This window comes from Baudoinia panamericana (assembly GCF_000338955.1).
Source record: "Baudoinia panamericana UAMH 10762 unplaced genomic scaffold BAUCOscaffold_6, whole genome shotgun sequence".
Taxonomy (NCBI): Eukaryota; Fungi; Ascomycota; class Dothideomycetes; order Mycosphaerellales; family Teratosphaeriaceae; genus Baudoinia; species Baudoinia panamericana.
In genome coordinates, this window is record NW_006911262.1 from 1,285,598 (window position 1) to 1,304,042 (window position 18,445).

The 18,445-nt window shown below is 55.7% G+C and overlaps 10 protein-coding genes across 10 annotated transcripts; 6 read left to right on the forward strand and 4 right to left on the reverse strand.

The window, feature by feature from the left end:
• Positions 1 to 5: 5 nt before the first annotated feature.
• On the reverse strand, positions 6 to 3,137 carry BAUCODRAFT_489494 (uncharacterized protein). Its single transcript, XM_007678485.1, has one exon. It carries the CDS (start codon positions 2,773 to 2,775, stop codon positions 202 to 204), a length of 2,574 nt encoding a protein of 857 aa, XP_007676675.1. The 5' UTR covers positions 2,776 to 3,137; the 3' UTR covers positions 6 to 201.
• Positions 3,138 to 4,203: 1,066 nt separating this feature from the next.
• BAUCODRAFT_34167 (uncharacterized protein) lies at positions 4,204 to 5,457 on the forward strand. Its single transcript, XM_007677981.1, has 2 exons — positions 4,204 to 5,229; positions 5,281 to 5,457. Exons 1-2 carry the CDS (start codon positions 4,374 to 4,376, stop codon positions 5,436 to 5,438), a joined length of 1,014 nt encoding a protein of 337 aa, XP_007676171.1. The 5' UTR covers positions 4,204 to 4,373; the 3' UTR covers positions 5,439 to 5,457.
• Positions 5,458 to 5,948: 491 nt separating this feature from the next.
• On the forward strand, positions 5,949 to 8,215 carry BAUCODRAFT_34168 (uncharacterized protein). Its single transcript, XM_007677982.1, has one exon. It carries the CDS (start codon positions 6,080 to 6,082, stop codon positions 7,988 to 7,990), a length of 1,911 nt encoding a protein of 636 aa, XP_007676172.1. The 5' UTR covers positions 5,949 to 6,079; the 3' UTR covers positions 7,991 to 8,215.
• Positions 8,216 to 8,285: 70 nt separating this feature from the next.
• BAUCODRAFT_131289 (uncharacterized protein) lies at positions 8,286 to 9,454 on the reverse strand (the record flags this gene model as incomplete). The annotated part of the gene is made up of 3 exons (XM_007678486.1): positions 9,214 to 9,454; positions 8,908 to 9,057; positions 8,286 to 8,874 (listed from the first exon to the last, which is right to left on the reverse strand). Exons 1-3 carry the CDS (start codon positions 9,411 to 9,413, stop codon positions 8,286 to 8,288), a joined length of 939 nt encoding a protein of 312 aa, XP_007676676.1. The 5' UTR covers positions 9,414 to 9,454.
• Positions 9,438 to 9,900, reverse strand: BAUCODRAFT_34170 (uncharacterized protein; the record flags this gene model as incomplete). The annotated part of the gene is made up of 1 exon (XM_007677983.1): positions 9,438 to 9,900. A coding segment is annotated over exon 1 (278 nt), but the record flags the coding sequence as incomplete, so codon positions are not given.
• Positions 9,901 to 10,200: 300 nt separating this feature from the next.
• BAUCODRAFT_24482 (uncharacterized protein) lies at positions 10,201 to 10,813 on the forward strand (the record flags this gene model as incomplete). The annotated part of the gene is made up of 3 exons (XM_007677819.1): positions 10,201 to 10,225; positions 10,440 to 10,630; positions 10,694 to 10,813. 3 exons carry the CDS (start codon positions 10,201 to 10,203, stop codon positions 10,811 to 10,813), a joined length of 336 nt encoding a protein of 111 aa, XP_007676009.1.
• A 718-nt stretch (positions 10,814 to 11,531) lies between these two features.
• Positions 11,532 to 12,422, forward strand: BAUCODRAFT_34172 (uncharacterized protein). The gene is made up of 3 exons (XM_007677984.1): positions 11,532 to 11,950; positions 12,007 to 12,027; positions 12,086 to 12,422. Exons 1-3 carry the CDS (start codon positions 11,880 to 11,882, stop codon positions 12,387 to 12,389), a joined length of 396 nt encoding a protein of 131 aa, XP_007676174.1. The 5' UTR covers positions 11,532 to 11,879; the 3' UTR covers positions 12,390 to 12,422.
• A 128-nt stretch (positions 12,423 to 12,550) lies between these two features.
• Positions 12,551 to 13,390, forward strand: BAUCODRAFT_34173 (uncharacterized protein). The gene is made up of 2 exons (XM_007677985.1): positions 12,551 to 13,198; positions 13,260 to 13,390. Exons 1-2 carry the CDS (start codon positions 12,791 to 12,793, stop codon positions 13,377 to 13,379), a joined length of 528 nt encoding a protein of 175 aa, XP_007676175.1. The 5' UTR covers positions 12,551 to 12,790; the 3' UTR covers positions 13,380 to 13,390.
• Positions 13,391 to 13,661: 271 nt separating this feature from the next.
• Positions 13,662 to 15,517, reverse strand: BAUCODRAFT_148336 (uncharacterized protein; the record flags this gene model as incomplete). Its single annotated transcript, XM_007678487.1, has 3 exons — positions 13,662 to 15,246; positions 15,303 to 15,451; positions 15,503 to 15,517. The coding sequence occupies 3 exons, from the start codon at positions 15,515 to 15,517 to the stop codon at positions 13,662 to 13,664; spliced, it is 1,749 nt and encodes a 582-aa protein (XP_007676677.1).
• A 346-nt stretch (positions 15,518 to 15,863) lies between these two features.
• BAUCODRAFT_70624 (uncharacterized protein) lies at positions 15,864 to 17,702 on the forward strand (the record flags this gene model as incomplete). The annotated part of the gene is made up of 1 exon (XM_007678135.1): positions 15,864 to 17,702. One exon carries the CDS (start codon positions 15,864 to 15,866, stop codon positions 17,700 to 17,702), a length of 1,839 nt encoding a protein of 612 aa, XP_007676325.1.
• Between the last annotated feature and the right edge of the window lie 743 nt (positions 17,703 to 18,445).

Here is an 18,445-nt window from a genome sequence, read left to right on the forward strand (position 1 = left end):
ACAACACGACGTGAATTATACAAGTAGAAGAGAAGCATCGCCATCATAGGATCGTCAAGTAATCATCTTACAGAATGCTGTACCGTATCAAACAAGCCCTTGCGGGCGACTCTACCTATCGGTCATCTAGATATCCCACACATACTCCCAAAGCGCTCCAACGCTATCATAAGCCAAGCCGTGCATCATTACTTTCACAGGTCATACCCTAATCCCCAACCCCGCCGCACTCCCCTCCCCTTCCATCCCTGGCGGCACAGGCAGCGGCTGCTGAGGCGGCGGAGCGGGCGGGCCCAACCCCGCTACCGACACGCCCACGTCCATCTCCGACAAAGAAGCCTGCGTCTGGATCCTCCGTCCATTGCTCGTCCGCGACTGCGGCCGTGTAGGCGGCGGCACAGGTGGAAGTGCTTTCTCCCGCAAAGCAGGGTGGATCTGTTGCAGAGGCTGAGCTGCCATGCTGGAAAGCGTCAGAGCCGAGCGCGAGGGCTTCAGGCTGCGGATCGGCGGCGCGGCTCCGGGTCGCATTTGGACGCTTGCCGGTCTTCGTAAAGTATGGCCGTTAGGTTGGTGCGATTGGTACTGGCTCGATGGTGTTGTGGCGGATGTTGGGTGCTTGCGCTGGTGATGTCCCGAAATTTGGGTGGATATATGCGCTGGGTAGAAGGGAAGTCCGCCTCGACGATTGGCTGCCTCGAAGTCTCCGTTTGCCGTATCTCCCGTGTCTACCTTAGCCGTCAGAGTATGTACGACAGGTTCTCCGTTGCCCTGCTCGACTTCGTTAAATGATGGTTCGCGGTGCTCTGTTCTGGTCGGCGGTCGGTTCTCCGGCGTAGAGGGGATGATCTTTAGTGGTAGGCTGAACGTTTGGGATGAGTATCGCTTAGGCGGCCTGTAAGGCTCTGATGTTCGCTGCTGTTGCGACGTAAACTTTGCCGCATTTGCTCTGAATGCGTTGGGTGAAGAAGGTATTGGTGACTGCTCGCCGGAAAGTCGTTGCACAGGTGACTTATTCGACCCGCTCCACATTGACGGGTGAGGTAAGTCGCCGATGATGCTCAACGGCCGCTCAGCCTTCTCCTCAGCAATTGATTGCGAGGGTAGATGAGGCGACATTCTAGAGTCATGCTTCGCTTTAACATCTTCTGCGACTGCCCTCAGGTTAGGCGCGCTTGTCGCAACAGCAAGCTTTCTCGGCTTCGGTAGAGGATGTGGCGAGTTGCGGCCTACGACTGGCGACTCCATAGACAGCGCATAAGGCGAGTGCATATTGACGGCCGCATTGACATCTATGGCCGGTAAAGGCGCCTCTGTGCCTCCACTCAACGGCATGGCTGACCGTCTACGGCCGCTCGAGTACGAAGACAGTGTCCTATACCCTGTGCTTGACGGTACGTGCTCGCGGACGCTTTCTGAACTGGCTTTGATCGGGTTTGCCGTGGGCGGAGACCCGCTTGCCGAGTGCGCAGTTGGAGATGTGGCTGAGGTGCCGACCGTGGAGTGAGAAATGCGCTGGCTGTTCCGGAGACTGTTCAGCCGTTGCTGGTCAAAAGACAGCGCTCCTGACGAGCGTGCAGACTGCGTCGCGTCCGGCGGGAACTGCTTTTCAAGTTCCTCCTCTGGCGATACCGGGCTATCTCTGACCATGTCATTAAGTTCTTGCTCGAGAGCGTCGATCGAGTCAATCTCCGAAACGTCGTCGTACTCGCGCTCTGGCGGTGGCATAGCGTTCATGCGTTCCAGCGACGGTCTGCTGGCGAGCGACATCTTTCTCGGCTCTGCTTCGATGGGCGAGCGTAAAGGTGGCATTGGTGGGCTTTGCGCGACATCGCTCGTTGGTTCGTTCTTCACATCCCGCGTCTTGGGCCGTTCCGCAGTATCAGGTCTAGCCCTGTGCCCTCCCATTGACTCAATGACTAGTCTCGTGGCGATCATCCAGTCATCCATGTCCGCTGCATCCGGCATCACAAGCAAGAAGCTCGACGTATTTTCATCTGTCACCGGCTTGCGCAGACCGAGTTTCATAAGAAGAGTGCTAGGTCTGGCGACAACCATGCCTTGCTGATTGATCGACTCTGAGATCTGCAGAACGTAGTGCCTGCCAGGTATGAGATCGCATGCGAACGCTGCCGAATCTTTACCTAGCTGTAAGATCCGCTCCGGTAGTCGATCATTAGGTCCGCTCTCTGCGTACTGCAACAAACCGCCAGACTTCACCAGTACGAAGACTTTCTGTGGCGCGGCCAAGCGTGTGATTGAACCATTACTGATGTGCTTCGTTGTCGTCCTAGTTGTCCGTCGTGTTTCCATGCTGACACGGTCCTCACCACTGTGACGGGGACTGCTTGGCGCATTCATCCATCTGCCGAAGTCTCTCCTGCTCTTCGACTTTTGCAACACTGTACCCGTAGACAGGCTGCCGACTTCAAGCGTGCCCTCTTTGGTCGCCTGCGCATGCGCCTGGTATAACGGCAACGACTCCCAACCAGTCGCTCCGCGCCGCTTCGTCCTCGCTGGGGTTTCTCTAGCTGTTGCTCTCGAGACAGGCCGAGGCGCAGTGCCGCGCAATGACATAGACGTCGTCGATCGCGGAGGCAAACCGTCGACTGGCTCTACTGGTAATTTCTGCGTTCCGAGCTGTAGTCGAGACTGCTTTGGGCGCAGTACCTTGAGTCCTTGCTCCGCATACCCGCGGGCCTTCTCTACGTTCGGCGCGTCGAAGAGGTGAAATAACGACAACTTCGACGCGCGTGATCGGAGCTGAGGTTCGGCCATTGCGCGTACTACCAACGTGTGGCAAGTCTTGGCGTATCGCGTTGTAAGACGGCCGTGTGCACAGAGTCACTCGCTAACTCTTGTTCATATTGTAGACAGCTATTGATGTTCTGCAGTGTTCCTTTCGTGTCCAAGTTGTCGCAAAGGTAGCCATAGCAGTCCGGTAACTTCCTTTCGTCTGCACCCCAAAGTTCACCATAAGACAGGACTTGGTGAAGTTCGGCGGCGGATGAAATCCTCAAGATCCTGCAACAAGGGCAGGGGTGAGATCACAGTCTGCGAACGGCTGCTGCTCAAGCCTGGGATGACCGCTGCATAGGTTGCGCGTTGATTACGGGTGCTCCACAAAGGGCCGGCCAGCCACCCGGTGCCTGTGTTTCCTACAGACGGCGGGGCGCGATCACAAGCAGATGAAACCAAACCGCCGGCGCCGCAGAAGTGATGAATCGTGCAGGATGTGACGGGGGTGTGACGGGAAATAGAGAGATAGCGACAGTTTTCCTACATCTCGTATTCGTCTCCTCTCGTGTAGAGAGTGGATACGGAACAATCGTGATGCCCAATAACGGAGCTAAGGACCGTACTGTAGATCGCCGTGAAGACTTGCCTTGATCCAGACTCGATTATTGTGTAGAGCAAGGCGCTAGTGCTTGAGCGTTCCTGTTGCGCAAAGCCTAAACCTCGGCTCGGCTTCGGTGGCGGGGAGGCGCCAGCGGCAACACCCATCAATGCGATGGAATAGCTTGCAGATCTGCGAGAACTACCGATCGCAACGCCCATGTGCTAGCACTCCCCCCATATACCGTGATGCGTAGGAGTATTTCGTTAGGTTTGCAAGACATTGCTGTTACGCCTTCTCCCCTGTAAAAATTGACGGCTGCTCGCAGCGTCCCTTGCGTTTTCTTCAAACGAACCTTCATTAGCAGCAAAAAACACCGGCAGCAGATCAAATGTATCATGTGACTCGCGTATGGCCGATTCGCATCTAATGTGAATGCCGACGGCTTCGGCATCTTTGAGCTGGTAAGGGAACGAACATTGCTGAAACAAAGTCACCTGCAGAATCAGCACATCCATCGACAGGAAGGTTTTGCTAGGTTGCTGTCACGGTTCGGGGAGGGCAAGCCGCGAAGCCAAGATCTCCGTCTAATTCATAGACGCCATTCCTCATCTTATGACACACTGACCTTGCAAACGTGTCTCTTGGCGTGCTGGCATTGTTGGAGTTCATGTCGAGAGTGACGACTGCAAGCTCGAAACCCAAGAGACAATCAATCGGTCAAGCCACAGCTTTTGATTTGGTCGGCAGTTGAGAGTAACCCGGAGTCACTGCCGGCGGCCAGCCGCGGCCTACTGCAGTAGCGAACGAGCCGAGCCACCTTTATGCAGCTCAGGTGACAAGTACTGTACCGTGTGAGTGAAGGTGGGGGCATACGTGTGTGCCTCAAAGAACGTGTCGACTGTAAGTCGTATGCCAATGCTTTGTCTGACAGCAGTGGATCGTTCCCTTTGTCCTTTGCGTCACCTGTCACATCACTAAGCGGCATCACTTCCCAATTCTACTCGCACCAGCATCAACATAGTCAGCGCAATCGGAGATGCCCGACCTCAACACCCTTCCGAACTCTCCGCCTCCTTCCGCAGCTGCCCCGGCCGTCGTGAGACCACGGCGCATATCAATCACCAGCAACATTGAAGGCCCACCATCACCTCGTTCACCATCTCTGTCGTCACTGCAAGCCGCAGCAGCCATGAACGCAAGCCGTCACTCACCACATCGACATCCACAAGGCCTCGAGCGCCGAAGATCAAGTCTCATGAACAACCTCTCCATAAACGACCCGACCACACCCGCACCAGGCGAAATGCAGCACAGCAACGGCGGTCCTAGCGCTGGCTCTCCTCGAGTGGGAAGGCGGTCGATCGCACTGGCAACAGCGGATCCACATCACCAGCGCACGTCGAGTCTGGGTGAGATTCACCAGGAGCTGGAAAATGAACAAGAAGCGCAGGTCAACCGGCTACTCTACATGATCCGTCTGCAGCAGGACCAACTAGCCGCTATGCAGCGACAACAGCAACAGCAAGCGGTGGTGGACCCTTCTTCGCCGACATCAACCGAGCTCTCACACCCCTCTTTCGCTCTGTACACACCTACCAGCTCGGCAGCGACAGAGCACCCTTCCTCGCCGCGCTCGACTCTACCACCTCATCTCCCCCAAGGCCATTTCACGCGACCCGCAAGCCTCTCCCGCCAATCTTCCGCCCGCTTCTCAACAGCAGGGACCAGCAGCGCCAACGGGTCTCCCTCTGTCCGACCTGTCTCCAGCATTGGGCCGCTGACCGAGGACTTCCTGCTGGGTGGGAGCCGGGACGAATGCGCCTTCTACCAGGCGGAGACGCATGCGTTGACTCGAGAGAATCAGATGCTGAAGCTTAGGATACGGGAGCTGGGTAAGCTACTTCGCAAGGAAGGCGAGGGGGTACGAGCTAATGTGGGTTCAGAGCGACAAGTCTCCGACCTGTCTTCGCCGAGCGCCATGTCGTCAACAGCGGCGAACTTGACGCACGCTCCTAGCCATCATTCACCGCTGTTGACTCCGCCAGCGAATCTAACAGGCGATCAAGCTCCGGCGATGGCGGCAGCGATGAAGGCGGACTGAGCGACATGTAATTCTGCAACTGTACTAACTGAGATGTACTAGGCGAGGCGTTGGCTGACATGTATCCGTATTTGACGAGGAAAGGAATTGCGATGCGAAGACTCCTAATGACCTAGGACGGTCTTGTCGAGGTGACACGGCAGGCGTTCAAACGAAGTAAGTGCAGGCGTAAGCACGAGCGCCGGCTCAGTAAGCTCGTGACCTGATATACCAACTCCTCTTTCCAATACGTGCTGTATCGGCATTGCTCGTGAGTAATCATGCTACAAAGGTTCAACTTCAGTACCTAAAGAGGATCTTGACACAATCGCCTAATGCAAAGCGAACATTCATACAATGTTTTGTTGCCTTCTGAATTGTATGACAACAAGCAGCTGGTTGCGCGTCTTTGGAGCGCGTTAGATGGTAGACACACGTACGTCATTGAACATGACTTCTCCGCACTATTCCGTTTGTGTCCCATGTGCAGGTTCCATCGGTCCAAGTTTCCTGTTTATTGCTCGGCTTAGACGGCTTTGGGCCCGATTGAAGCTCCTTCAAAAGCTGGTCGCGTGCTCGTTCGACATTTACGACTTTGGCTCCTCTTGGCTTCACCTTGGCACAGAGCTTGGCCTGCTTAATTCGCTTGGCGAAGCGACAGCATGCACCCGTCTAGCGACAAACATGTGAATGGTGCGAAGGCAGAAGACCAAATTCTACAATGGTGCCAATCCAAGGATAGCATCAGCTCTCACTATGCGCAGGACCCTACCAAGTCGCCAAGCGACATTGGACAGAAGTTGTTTGGTTCGCATCATCTGCACTCTTCGTCAACAAAGGCGCCTACGGAGCGACTGGTGGCGAGTCCGGAGACCCTCGAATGGGCGAGGCGATGCGGCAACTTTGGCAACACGCAGCCCAGCCAACTGTTCCTCCAAGCGTACCACGACCTCCTCCAGTGTTTACAGCACGATGCTCTCGCCAACTGCGTCTCGCCCTCGTTGTGCGGCAGCACTGGATTTGTACCATTGACCATTATCGCACCTCTAAACGATCAGATACGGCATATGTCGAACCTCATCGTCCGCGCGAAGAGGGAAGTGCTGCTTGCGACCAACTTCTGGAAACATTCTGGCGCGAGTGAGCTCATCAATGATGCGATGATCGAGCTTTCGAAGCGCGCCGGGCAGCGTGGCGAGCGAATCGTGTTCAAACTGATGTATGACCGCGGAGACTTGAAGCAGTTCGCCGAGAACCATCTCGAGGTCAAGCCGAAGACATGGACTTCAGAGGTGGTAGGCTTGCCCGCACCGGAGAAGATACCGAACATAGACTTGGCTGTCCAGAACTTTCACAAGCCGCCCCTCGGGACGTTCCATAGCAAGTTCATGGTTGTTGATCGTGAAATTGCTACCATTTCCAGCAATAACATCATGGACAATGACAATGTCGAGATGATGTCGCACGTCGAAGGTCCGATTGTGGACTCGATATGGGATACTTTCATCGTGTCATGGCACAACAAGTTCGAGCCACCGCTTCCGTGCCGCAACGAGACAGCGACAGCGAAGCCTCCACCTACTTTCCGCGAGGACAGCTTCATGCACCTTTTCGAGCCAGACGGCTCCTTCAGATTGCCGGAGAAACCTCTCGACGCTGAGCTACCGGAGCACGATCCCGGCCACCCGCACTACGATGATTCCATCGCAGGCCAGATTGACCGCATGCGCTCCGTTCTCCGCCCGCAGCAAGGCGAATCCCACGCGGACGCTGTCGCTCGCCATCTCAACAAACCCACAAAGCTCGATCTCAAGGCCACCGCGCCCGCCCGCGACCCAAACCTCCACTTCTTCCCCTTCATCCCGTGTCCACCTACCGACGCGGTTCCTATTGCCATGGCGAACCGCAAGCCGTACGGCCCACCCAACAATGCCTCCGAATACGTTCCACAGAACGAGTGCTTCTTATCACTAATCCGCAATGCCAAGCGCGACATTTTCATCCAGACTCCTGATCTCAACGCCAAACCTTTGCTGCCTGCCATCGTCGAAGCGGTCAAGCGCGGTGTGCAAGTCACGTACTACGTCTGCCTCGGCTACAACGACTTAGGCGAGCTCCTTCCAGGCCAGAATGGAACGAATGAGATGTTCGCTCGTCAGCTCTACGAAGGTCTTTCCACCGACGCAGAAAAGCAGCGATTACAGGTGTACTTCTACGTCGCAGCGGACCAGGACCACCCCATCCACAACTCCTTCAAAAAGCGCAGCTGTCACATTAAGCTACTCATCGCGGACGAGCAAGTCGCTGTGCAAGGCTCGGGCAATCAAGACACGCAGTCGTGGTTCCACAGCCAGGAAGTCAACATTATGATCGACAGTCCGACGGTATGCAAGGCGTGGCGGGAGGGCATTGAGCGGAATCAGAATACAAGGCAGTACGGGCGGGCGAAGGAAGATGGGTGCTGGTATGATAAGGATGGCGAGCTCGCGGAGGGGAGCATGGGTACGAAGCCGGGGAAGTTGGATCGGGTGAAGGGTGCTTGGGGAATGTTTCAGAAGGCTAGAGGCGCTTGAGTGGCGCGGATGTACGCTAACGGCGCGGCGTTGGAAGGTAACGTTAGCGCTGGCGTGTCCTTAGAACTTACTATGAACGAAGTGATAACGAAACGTAGATGAGTATATAGCATGTGGCTATGGCATCAATATAGCTCGGCCCCTAACCTGGCCAGCAGACAGATCGTCGATTGCCTTTTGGAAATCGTCCAGTTTGTATTTGCTGGTGTGGAGCTTCACCTTTCCCTGTGCTGCCAACACCATCAACTCCGCGAGATCGTTGTAGCTTCCCACGAGATTGCCGATCTACAAAGCGTCAGTGTCCAGCCACGAAGCACTCACGAGCCTTGCTTACGAAGTTGATCTCCGTCGAAATGATATCAATCGTCGGCACGTTGATGTTTTCACCATACCCTACAACATAGTAATTGCCAGCACGTCGCAGCATCTTCACGCCCGTTGCGGTAGAGCCGCCTTCCGCAACGAAGTCAATGACGGCTTCTGCGCCTTTGCCCTTGGTCAAGTCGAGAACCTCTTGGACGAACTTGCCATCATCGCCGGCTTGCACCGTGTGGTCTGCTCCAAGATCCTTGGCGAGCTTCAGCGCATCTGGGTTACTGTCGATGACAATAAGGATAGCCGCGCTAATGGCTTTCATGACTTGAACGCCGATGTGGCCGAGACCGCCTGCTCCGATCATGACGCAGATGTTGCCCGGACGCAGGAGTTTCGCGGCCTTTGCCACAGCGTGGTAAGCGGTTAGGCCGGCGTCTGCAAGTGCTGCGACGTCGGCGGGCTCGAGAGAGTCGTCGAGCTTGATTACACTGCGGGCTGTTGTTTTCAGGTATTCCGCGTATCCTGTTGCAAGCGAGTTGGTGTGATTATACGCGTCAACCCGGAAAATTCTGTGGAATACGAACCTCCGTCACAGTTGATACCTGGGAAGAGGCTGTCTTCGCAATGCACGTCGTCGCCAAACCGGCAGGCAGTGCACAAGCCACAAGTCACCAGAGGGTGCAGTATGACCTGATTCAGTCAGCATTTGCTCATTGCCCAACGATAGCAGAATATTGGTGGACTTTGTCGCCCTGCTTCAAGCCAGTCACAGCATCACCGAGAGCGTGTACCCATCCTGTAAGACATTCAGCGAACAATTTTCGGCAGACAGAAGAAGAGACGACAACCTGCGTTCTCATGTCCAATCGTATATGGAAGCTTCACATTCGACTTCTCAGCCCACTGACCCTCGAGGATATGGATGTCCGTCTAATCGAACGTTAGATGAAGTCGTTCCTCGACGTTCTTCCGGTTGGATCATGCTAACACGGCAGACACCCGCAGCCCCAATCTTGACGATTACATCCAAAGGACCAGTGACCTTGGGCTCCGGCGCTTCATCAAGCTCAAGGTTCTTGTGGTAGCCGACGACTCTGACGACCTTCATTGCGACGGGGAGAGTGTTCGAAGTGTAGAATTTTCGTATATGAACGAGTTACCTCATTATATAAATCCAACCGTTCCGGCTCACTGTGAGCTGCCTCCCAAACGAATTAGTTAACCAGCATCTGCACCTTCGTTATGCCCGGGTCTGGAAGCCAACCATGGATCGCAGTCTGCGGGGTGACAATGTTGCCGGTTGGCCGAGCTTCGAGTGCTTCATGTCTCGATCTTGTCCTTTGGTAAGAGAAAGTTGTCTGTAGATCAGATCTCGCTGCTAAACAGGCAACATGGTCATCTGAGATGGCGGCACAGCATCGTAGCATGACTTCATGCCTCACGAGAGAGCACAGGTCCGCAGACCGCTCGGAAGGTTGCAAGAGTCTGTAGACCATCTTGCAGTTCGCAGGCAGGCAGTATCGTCAGTCCCGAACGACAAGCCATACGCTGAGGTGCAGGCCAGACATTGGACTCGAATAAATACCCGGCGCGACATTGATGGTCGGTCGGTCGACAAAGAGCCTTACCTCTGATACTGACTCGGCTGTAACCCGGCCGGATGTCGGTGCGGTCAGTGCTGCCAGCCACAGTGTGGCGACGAGCTGTTTCCGGAACAGTTTTCGTAGCCAATGGCAGACGACCCGGTAGAGATCTAGGGGCGCAACTTTTCTGTTGGCATCATCCACTCGTAGCTCGTTACTATCCTATCACACATCTCTAACCACCTCCTCCCAACAATCCAGTCAACACTCGCTCAATCTCCACCAACACCTCGATCAATCACAACACCAACCATGGGCAAGGACTCCTTCTCAGACGGTACGTCACAATTTCAGCTGCGACGGCAGCACTTCCTATCAAGCGTGGCGCGTGCCATCTCCGGATGCCCAGCAGTATCTCGACAGTAGCCGATACCTGTCGTCGCTTGGGCAGCACTGTCGGGTGATCGGAGGATGCTCTGCGCCACGTTCTGCATTGCTACCAACCCCGGCGCAACTAGCGTCGCCTTTGCATTGACTGACGGCTGCAACAGGTGACTCGAAGAAGGGTGCCAACCTCTTCAAGACCCGCTGCGCACAGTGCCATAACTTGAAGGCGGACGAGGGCAACAAGATCGGCCCCAACCTCCACGGCCTCTTCGGTCGCCACACCGGCTCGGTTGAGGGTTTCTCGTACACGGACGCCAACAAGTCGAAGGATCTCGTATGGAAGGAGGACACCCTTGTGCGTGGCAAGAAGCAGATCAGTGTCTACAAGACGAGAACACGCGCTGACAGTGGACTGTAGTTCGAGTACCTTGAGAACCCGAAGAAGTACATCCCGGGTACCAAGATGGCCTTCGGCGGTCTGAAGAAGGGCAAGGACAGGAACGACCTGATCACCTTCCTGCGCGAGGAGACGAAGTAAAGCAGTACCTCTGGCTTGCTCAACCCGTCTACCATCTGTACTCTAATCTCGACCTCGCGCTGTACCACTACTCGATAAACCGGCTACTATACTTTTACAGTGGGACGCGTATGGCAAGCTCGGTGGCACGCGACCGCGCGCGGTCTGACTCTGCATCTGTAAATCTCGGTTCCGTGCATTAGCGACTTCAGGCCGTCAATGGCCTGCACGTGTACTAGATCTCTTCACTCTGTTCAAGCATCACAGGACCTTTTTGGCAGTATCACCAATCTTCACTTGTTTGTTCCCGGTCATTCTATATGTATTATCACCTCAGTGTCTCTCGCTGAATCACATGCCAATGAAGACGCTGATTGCGGCATGTCAGTCCTTTCTACTTAAAGTAAGCAAGCATTATCTCGACCTGTTGAGTGGCAATGTTGCACTAGTCAGCCAAGTCTTGTCATCCTAGCACCTTCTCCTTCTCCTCATCAGCGGTCACTACAACAGAACAGAACAGGACAGAACAGCGTCAAATCAGCACAATCAAGCGTTGGCGGCATTCGCGCCTTCTAGGTACGTACGGTAGCCAGTGCAGCCATCGTTCCTTCCATTTCGGTCAAAGCAAAAGCTCCGGAGACTTCCGTTGCACATTGAAGCGGCCATTGGCCATAGCTCCACCGCGCACTCAAGAACTTCTCCTACTGTCTTTGCTCTCTTAATCAGTTCACATCCTTCATTTACCTTTGACCTCCTCGTGCTTGTGCATTCGCACAATTCGTGCAGCGTGCCTACTGACTTCGACCGGGTTGGAACAGGCTAAGTCAATATCTGCATCAGCTTCTCTCATACCAGGGACGCTGTTAGCTTCGTCAAGACCAAGACCAAGACCAAGACCAAGACCAAGACCTAGACCAGGACCAAGACCGAGACCAAACCAAAGACTAGTCCTATCAGCCTGCCGCAGCCAGCAAGAGTCCCAGCGCGGCTCTCTTCACGAGGATCACAAGACTCAGTGCGGTGTCGTGAAGCTCTCCTCTACCCTCACTCAGCTAACACCACCGACGCCGGCGACGAGGCGAGCAAAATGGCCTACGACAGGTCCGGTAAGAAGGCCATCAAGGCCGCGTACAGCGGCAAGACTGAACCCGAGCTCAAGTGAGCAACCGATGCGCACTTGTCGATCCACTTACCTTGCTAATCATATCCTACAGCCGCATCCAGCTACCGCAGACGTAGGCGATCTTTGCCTTACACATCCAGCCGTAGTCTGACCTCGCTGACATGCCCCAGCATCCCATGCAACGGCTGCCACAAGCGCAAGAACCTCGCTGCGTTCTCGGATAAGCAGAAGTACGAGCTGAAGCGCCAGATCAAGGACAATCCGCGCTTCGATGCTACCCGCGCCGAGTTCATCTGCTGTTCCTCATGCACGCCCAGTCAGCGCGTCGAGTTTCAGTGCACCGACTGCGACGAGTGGAAGTCGCGCGATAAATTCTCCAAGGCTCAGCTCAAGGATCCGGACAAGGCTGTGAGTGTTGTTTTCTTATTACTACCTTCCTGCTTCACAAGATATGGTCAGTTGCATGGTATATAAACAATAAAAACTGCTGTTGCTAGTACATACGGCCATAGGTCGCAGAGAACAGAGGATCCCGTCCGCTCTCCTGTACTTAAGCTGCGAACCGGTGGATTAGTACTGCGGTGGGTGACCACGTGGGAATACCCGCTGCTGTATGTTTTGCTTTTGTTTGCGATGATTTCGCAGAGTGAAGGTGATCATGTTGGGAAGCGGTTGCGTTTTCAGATTTTGCATTTTTTGACGCACGGAAACCCTGTACTAACACTCCTACTTTGCAGAAATGCTGGTCATGCGTACAGAACAGGCTGAACATCGAACCGGGCGGGAGTAACAGCGATTCAGACGGCAGCGGCGGCTCTCGCGACGACGATGATGAGGACCATGACTACGATAGCGATGACGGCGGTGCCTCCACGATGACCGGCACGATGAGCGGCATGTCCTTGGCTGGCTCCTCTGCCATCTCCAGCTCAATCACCAGCAGCGTGAGGGTGAACGGTAGCGGCTACAACCACGGCTCTGGCTCTGCAACCATCTCGAGCGACTCCAACGGCGGCATCGCGCTCAATCCACCCTCCAGCCGCGGAGACACGTTTGCCGCAGGCTTAAGCAGCAACAACACACCCACGGGTGGTCCGACCTTCCGTAACCTCCCGCCACACTTGCGCAAGAAGCAGTCGAACGAGTCCGTCCTCACCCAGACGTCGTCTGTGGTTGGCGGGTACGCTCCGTCGACGGTCAGTAACAGCACCAACCGCAGCTACGCCAAGTCAACTGTAAGCGAAAGCACGTCGGGTGGCGGCAAGTTCGCTAAGGTTAAGGCTGTAAGTTTTGCACTATTAAGCACGGGCTGCGTGATGAATGTACTGACAGCAGTCTCAACAGGGCTGGAAGCCGATGAATTTACCAGTTGTGCAGCAAGAGAGGGAGGAAGCTGCCCCACGTAAGCGTCAGGCTGAGGATGATGATGCGCGTGTGCAGCTTTCTGACAGCGATTCGGAGTGAGGAAGGCAGTGAAAGTATGCGCCGAATGGCTGTGACTGCGAAGACAGTTGGTGCTGTAAGTGGAGGTGACGGTGAAGACGGGTACTGCTCACACTACCGTCTCTTCCTCAGCTTCGGCTGGCGATGGACATCTTTCATTTGTCCAGACCACGGCTACGTGCGCGGGCAGAAGCCTGCTGAGATGGTTTCAACCGGGGACGGCTGACAAGTCTACACATATAGTCAGAAACAACACGCCGAAAGGGGCCATCAATCCAGCTACCACTCCATACTTCATCTCCTCTATCCACCCGCCAGATCAACCTTGCCCTTCCGACCCTCAACCCCTGCATCCGCCACACCACCTCCCACCATCTCCTCCGTCGCGCCCACCCCTTCCCCCTCCCCATTCTCCCCCTGCCGTTGCGCCTGCTGCTGCTCCTCCCAATGCAGCCGTTCCGCCTGCTCAATCCCCCTCATATTCGCCGCGGCCTTATTCATCGTCTCCTCGTACTCCTCCCCGGCATCGCTATCGAACACGATCCCCCCGCCCGCCTGCAAGTACGCGATCCCGTCTTTCACCACCATGGTGCGCAGGGCGATGCAGGTATCCATTGCTCCTTCCGTTTCCGCGCCGGATGTCAGACCGGTGGATGAGCGGTTGGTGGTGGTCATGGTCGTATCGTAAACGTCAACGGTATTGTACCCGAACCACCCCACCGCTCCGGCGTAGACCCCCCGTTTCTCCCCCTCCAACTCAGCAATCAACTCCATCGCCCTCACTTTCGGAGCCCCAGAGACGGTCCCCGCGGGGAACACGGAGCGAAACGCATCGAACCGATTCTTCCCCCGCCTCAACACCCCCGACACTTCGGAGACGAGATGTTGCACATGACTGAACTTCTGCACCACCATCAACTTCTCCACCCGCGTCGTCAGCGGGTCGCAGACGCGGTTGATATCATTCCGTGCCAGATCGACGAGCATGACGTGTTCTGCCCGGTCCTTTGCGGATTCCAGGAGTGTATTCGCGAGAGCGCTGTCTTCGGCGGGCGTGGCGCCGCGTTTGATCGTTCCCGCGATCGGGTGCGTTATGATGCGGTGCGGGGTTGTGGTTTGGTCGGCTTTGACGAGGAGTTCGGGGCTCGCGCCGATGATCTGGAAGGAGTTGCAGGAGAGGTAGAAGAGGTATGGTGAGGGGTTTACGGTGCGAAGGTGGCGGTAGATGTTGAAGGGGTGCAGGGAGGTGGGGCGGGCGATGCGTTGGGAGGGGACGGCTTGGATTATGTCGCCCACGACGATGTGTTTTTTTAGTTTCGTGACGTGGGATTCGTAGCCTTGGCGGCCGATGTTGGAGGAGTATTGTTGGTCTAGTTTGACGGGTGGTTGAGGCGGAAGAGGGAGGTCCGGCCGCTTCAAGATCCGTAACGTGGCGGCGATGGTGTTTTGGCAGGTGTGGTAGGCGTCTGAGAGTGCTGTGTCCGTGGGGGTGGCGTTTGGGGAGGGCACGTGGAGATAGATGATGACCATCACTTTTTGGAAGAAATGGTCGACGGCGACGATGGTGTCGAAGAGCATGAAGAGGCTTTCGGGGACGTGCAGGATGTCTTTCATCGGTCGTTTGGTCCGGGGTTCGAAGTACTTGACGCAGTCGTAGCCGACGTACCCGATGGCACCGCCGGTCATGGGTGGTAGACGAAGGGAGGGGATGTCTGCCACTCGATACTGAGATAGTTCCTCGTGCAGCCGGGGGAGAGGGTCGGCTTCCAGGCCATGGTCCGGTCCGGAGAGGAGTGTCTTGTGTGGGTCGGCTCCAATGAAGCTGTACCGGCCGATAGTTTCTGTTGTTGCGGCGGACTCGAAGAGGAAGGACAGCTTCGACTTGGAGCTGATATATATCTATATATCAGTTTCAATCGATTGGTGTCAGGCTGTATTGCTTACTTCGCCACGATCTTAAGGTATATGCTGGAAGGGGTCAGGAACTCTGAGGAGATGGAAGCGCAGAGTGGGATCAAGTTCGGCGCATTTGACAGTCCTTTGCCTTTCTCAACGATTTTGTGTACATCTTCGAGCGACGGCCGCACCGCAATCTGCAGGCATTGTCAGTATATGATTGTGTGTCTTACAACGGTCAGACGAACATTACTGGCAGCCATGCTCGCGTCTCAGGCTGTTAGGGAACAGGTCTCGGGCTTGTCAAGAACACGAACCAGCTCATGGATCGTCCTGACAAGCTACACTAATATTATCCACCTCTCGTGCTTAGCATATATACATATATCTCCGACTTGGTAGAATAATATATGTATGTGTAAGCCATATTTTTAATATTTACACTCTCTTTTCCCCACCTTCTGTTGACGGTTCCTCCCGTCTCCCCTGCTTTCGCGCCTGCCCTGCCCTGCCCTGCCAGCCATCGTCACTTCCGCCGCGCGTGCGAAGTCTAACGCGTGACCAACCAGCCTTCGAGTGAAGCCGTCGGCCTCCGCGGGCGCAGAAAGGATGGCCGATCTCACACTCACCTCCTCCCCTCTCCCCTCCCCCTTCCCCTCCCCCTCCCCCTCCACATCCACATCAACATCCCCATCGTGGCACTACCCCTATGGCCCCAGTGCCCGCTACCACAAACGAAGTCGTCCCACCTACCACACGCGCTTCAAGTCCGTAACCACGATCCCCATTGCGCCCAACCTGAGCACCGAACGACGCGCCGAAAGGAAGCGAGCGCAAAGCATCGTCGCGACCGCAACTATGGCCCCGTACGGCAGCCTGACACCACCTCTAAGCGACAGCAGTCCGAGTCCGCACCCGGTGGCACCGCGAAGACAACAACTCCACAGCTACACCTCCGCACCCATTCCCACAATGTCCACCCTCCCCGGTCACGCTCCCGGCCCCATGACGCCCGCCAAACCCGTGAATGCATTCCACGAAGCGCACCGCCCGCAAGATTCACCCTTCAGCGACTACTTCACCGACGAGGAAGCGCGCTCCACCACCTTCCCCTCTCCTTCTTCCCCCCCCTTCGCAAACTACCACCACTACCACCATCACACCCACGCTCCTTCATCCACCATGCAGCAACTGCTCGTGCGCATGAGTAAAGTGCAAGCCCAGATCATGCGCCTTGGGGAGGAGGAGCCGGAGTTTCTGAATGTGGTGGGGAGGCGCATGAGTGAGATTGAGAGGGAGTGGGATGATCTGCATGCGCAGACGCGCCGGCCGCCGGAGTTGGAGGATAGTGGGTTGTTTTTGGATGATGAGACGCCGTTGGAGGAGGAGGAGGAGGAGGGTGAAGGGCAGCAGGATGGGTATTTTGGCCACGGCGGCGGTGGAGGTGATGAAGCCAGGCCAGTTGAGCAGAAGAGGGAAGCGGTGGAGGACGAGGTATCGGATATAACGCCCGAGAACAAGCAAGCAGAACAGGACTACCAGATCCTTGAAGCTCAGCGGATCTTGGAGAACGTGACGCGCGCCAACGAGGAACTACGCCGTCGACATGCCGAGTTGGTCCAGCTCAACGACGCGCACGTGCTGCAGATGGACGACAAAGAGACCGAACTCGAAACACTGCGCTCTGAGAATGAAGCGTTGAGGTCGGATTTGGGCTTCGATCATAGCGAGTTGTTGTTTCTGAAGTTAAGGCTTAAGGCGATGGAGGTCGAGGTCGGTGGTTTGGACGAGGTGCATCAGGATGAGTGTGTACGTAATGCACCATACGCGGCCAGGGAAGGGGTGATGAGGGTGAAGACGGGGAGGGTGTTGAGGGGATTGGAGCAGTGGCGAAGTGATTGGCGGGATGTGGATGCGAGGTTGAGGAGTAGAAGGGGAAGGTATGGCGTGCTGTCTGCTGAGCATCGGGACGCGATGCTCAAGATGGATTTGGAAGACAATGACGAAGGGGGTGCGGAGAGCCAATGGCGGGTCGAGACTGTGCAAGAGGGGCAGGGGAGGGTCAGCAGCATTACTTTGCGCCGCTTCGATGCGGGAGACTGTTGTTCGCCGCTGAAGCAGCAGATGGACGGTACCACCGAAGACTCGGAAGCTTCCCGTCGCCTTACCAGCAACACGAGCACTCCCCGACCGGAACCGGATAAGCCGTCGAGCAATTACGTGGATAGCACAACGCAAACCGATCCGGCTGGCTTGCGAGACGACGACGACGACGACGACGGATATGATGACGACAACTTTGACTGCGCCATCACCACCTCTCCTTCCACGCCGGAGCAGCAGCTTTCACCGGTCATTCAGCCGTTGATGGCACTTGGGAAGACGGCTTGGAGTGAGCTTTGGGAGGGCTTGGAGGCGGTGGCTGGTATGGGGGATGAGGGGATTTGATGAGTGCCACGTCACGCCACGTCCCGAGACGCCAGTCAACATTGTACGCGGCAACAATGACTGAGTGATTCGTGGATTCGTCAGTCATAGGGACGCATTGGCTGGGCGAGCTGCTAGACAGCTCATACAAGCACGACGGTGATGACGATGCTCGATGCAAGCTCTTACCAAGCCAACGCTGAAGGAGAACTGATGGGGCTCGCCAGCAGCACAAGACGATCGAGCCTACAACGATCCTGCGAGCGATTGACCCTTCTGCTCCTGGGATGAGCACGACGTTGGCCTCGGCGTCCGCCTATCTCTCCAACAGATTAAGATGATTGGGATTGAGGAATCCGCGACTGGATCAATAATGGTGCCTTCTAAACGGTTCGCCTTACGTGGGCAGCTTAGGATAAGATGGAAGGGAATCTAACAGACGGTTGCAATGGTCATCTCTTGTATAGCTGGCAGTTGCACATAACAGCAAGCTGAGTGCTTCCACAGTATTTATCGAAGCCTAAGCAAGTGTCGAGTGTATATTGCATACATGTACCCAAATAGGGCGTGGTTCGTTGAAAGCAGTGCCGTATCTGCAGCCTGGCGCATTGCTTCTTGATAGGGTGGGGCTGCGGCTGCAAGCTTGGACATTTCCGCCTACGTACGTCAAGAGCTTCAACCGTAACTTTTGAGCTCTCAGCAGGAAGCCATTGCACTGCACAGAACGGGACACTCGCCCTTCGGCCACTTCCACCCCTTCACTC

Excerpts from the sequence above, each read along its gene's own strand:
- BAUCODRAFT_489494 (XM_007678485.1), bottom strand. The coding sequence starts at position 2,775 with ATGGCCGAACCTCAGCTCCGATCACGCGCGTCGAAGTTGTCGTTATTT.
- BAUCODRAFT_34173 (XM_007677985.1), top strand. The coding sequence starts at position 12,791 with ATGACCGGCACGATGAGCGGCATGTCCTTGGCTGGCTCCTCTGCCATC. Across the intron at positions 13,199-13,259 it reads AGTTCGCTAAGGTTAAGGCT|GGCTGGAAGCCGATGAATTT; the intron begins GTAAGTTTTGCA and ends CAGTCTCAACAG.
- BAUCODRAFT_34167 (XM_007677981.1), top strand. The coding sequence starts at position 4,374 with ATGCCCGACCTCAACACCCTTCCGAACTCTCCGCCTCCTTCCGCAGCT. Across the intron at positions 5,230-5,280 it reads GCTTAGGATACGGGAGCTGG|AGCGACAAGTCTCCGACCTG; the intron begins GTAAGCTACTTC and ends ATGTGGGTTCAG.
- BAUCODRAFT_34172 (XM_007677984.1), top strand. The coding sequence starts at position 11,880 with ATGGCCTACGACAGGTCCGGTAAGAAGGCCATCAAGGCCGCGTACAGC. Across the intron at positions 11,951-12,006 it reads AAGACTGAACCCGAGCTCAA|CCGCATCCAGCTACCGCAGA; the intron begins GTGAGCAACCGA and ends CATATCCTACAG. Across the intron at positions 12,028-12,085 it reads CGCATCCAGCTACCGCAGAC|CATCCCATGCAACGGCTGCC; the intron begins GTAGGCGATCTT and ends GACATGCCCCAG.
- BAUCODRAFT_34168 (XM_007677982.1), top strand. The coding sequence starts at position 6,080 with ATGCACCCGTCTAGCGACAAACATGTGAATGGTGCGAAGGCAGAAGAC.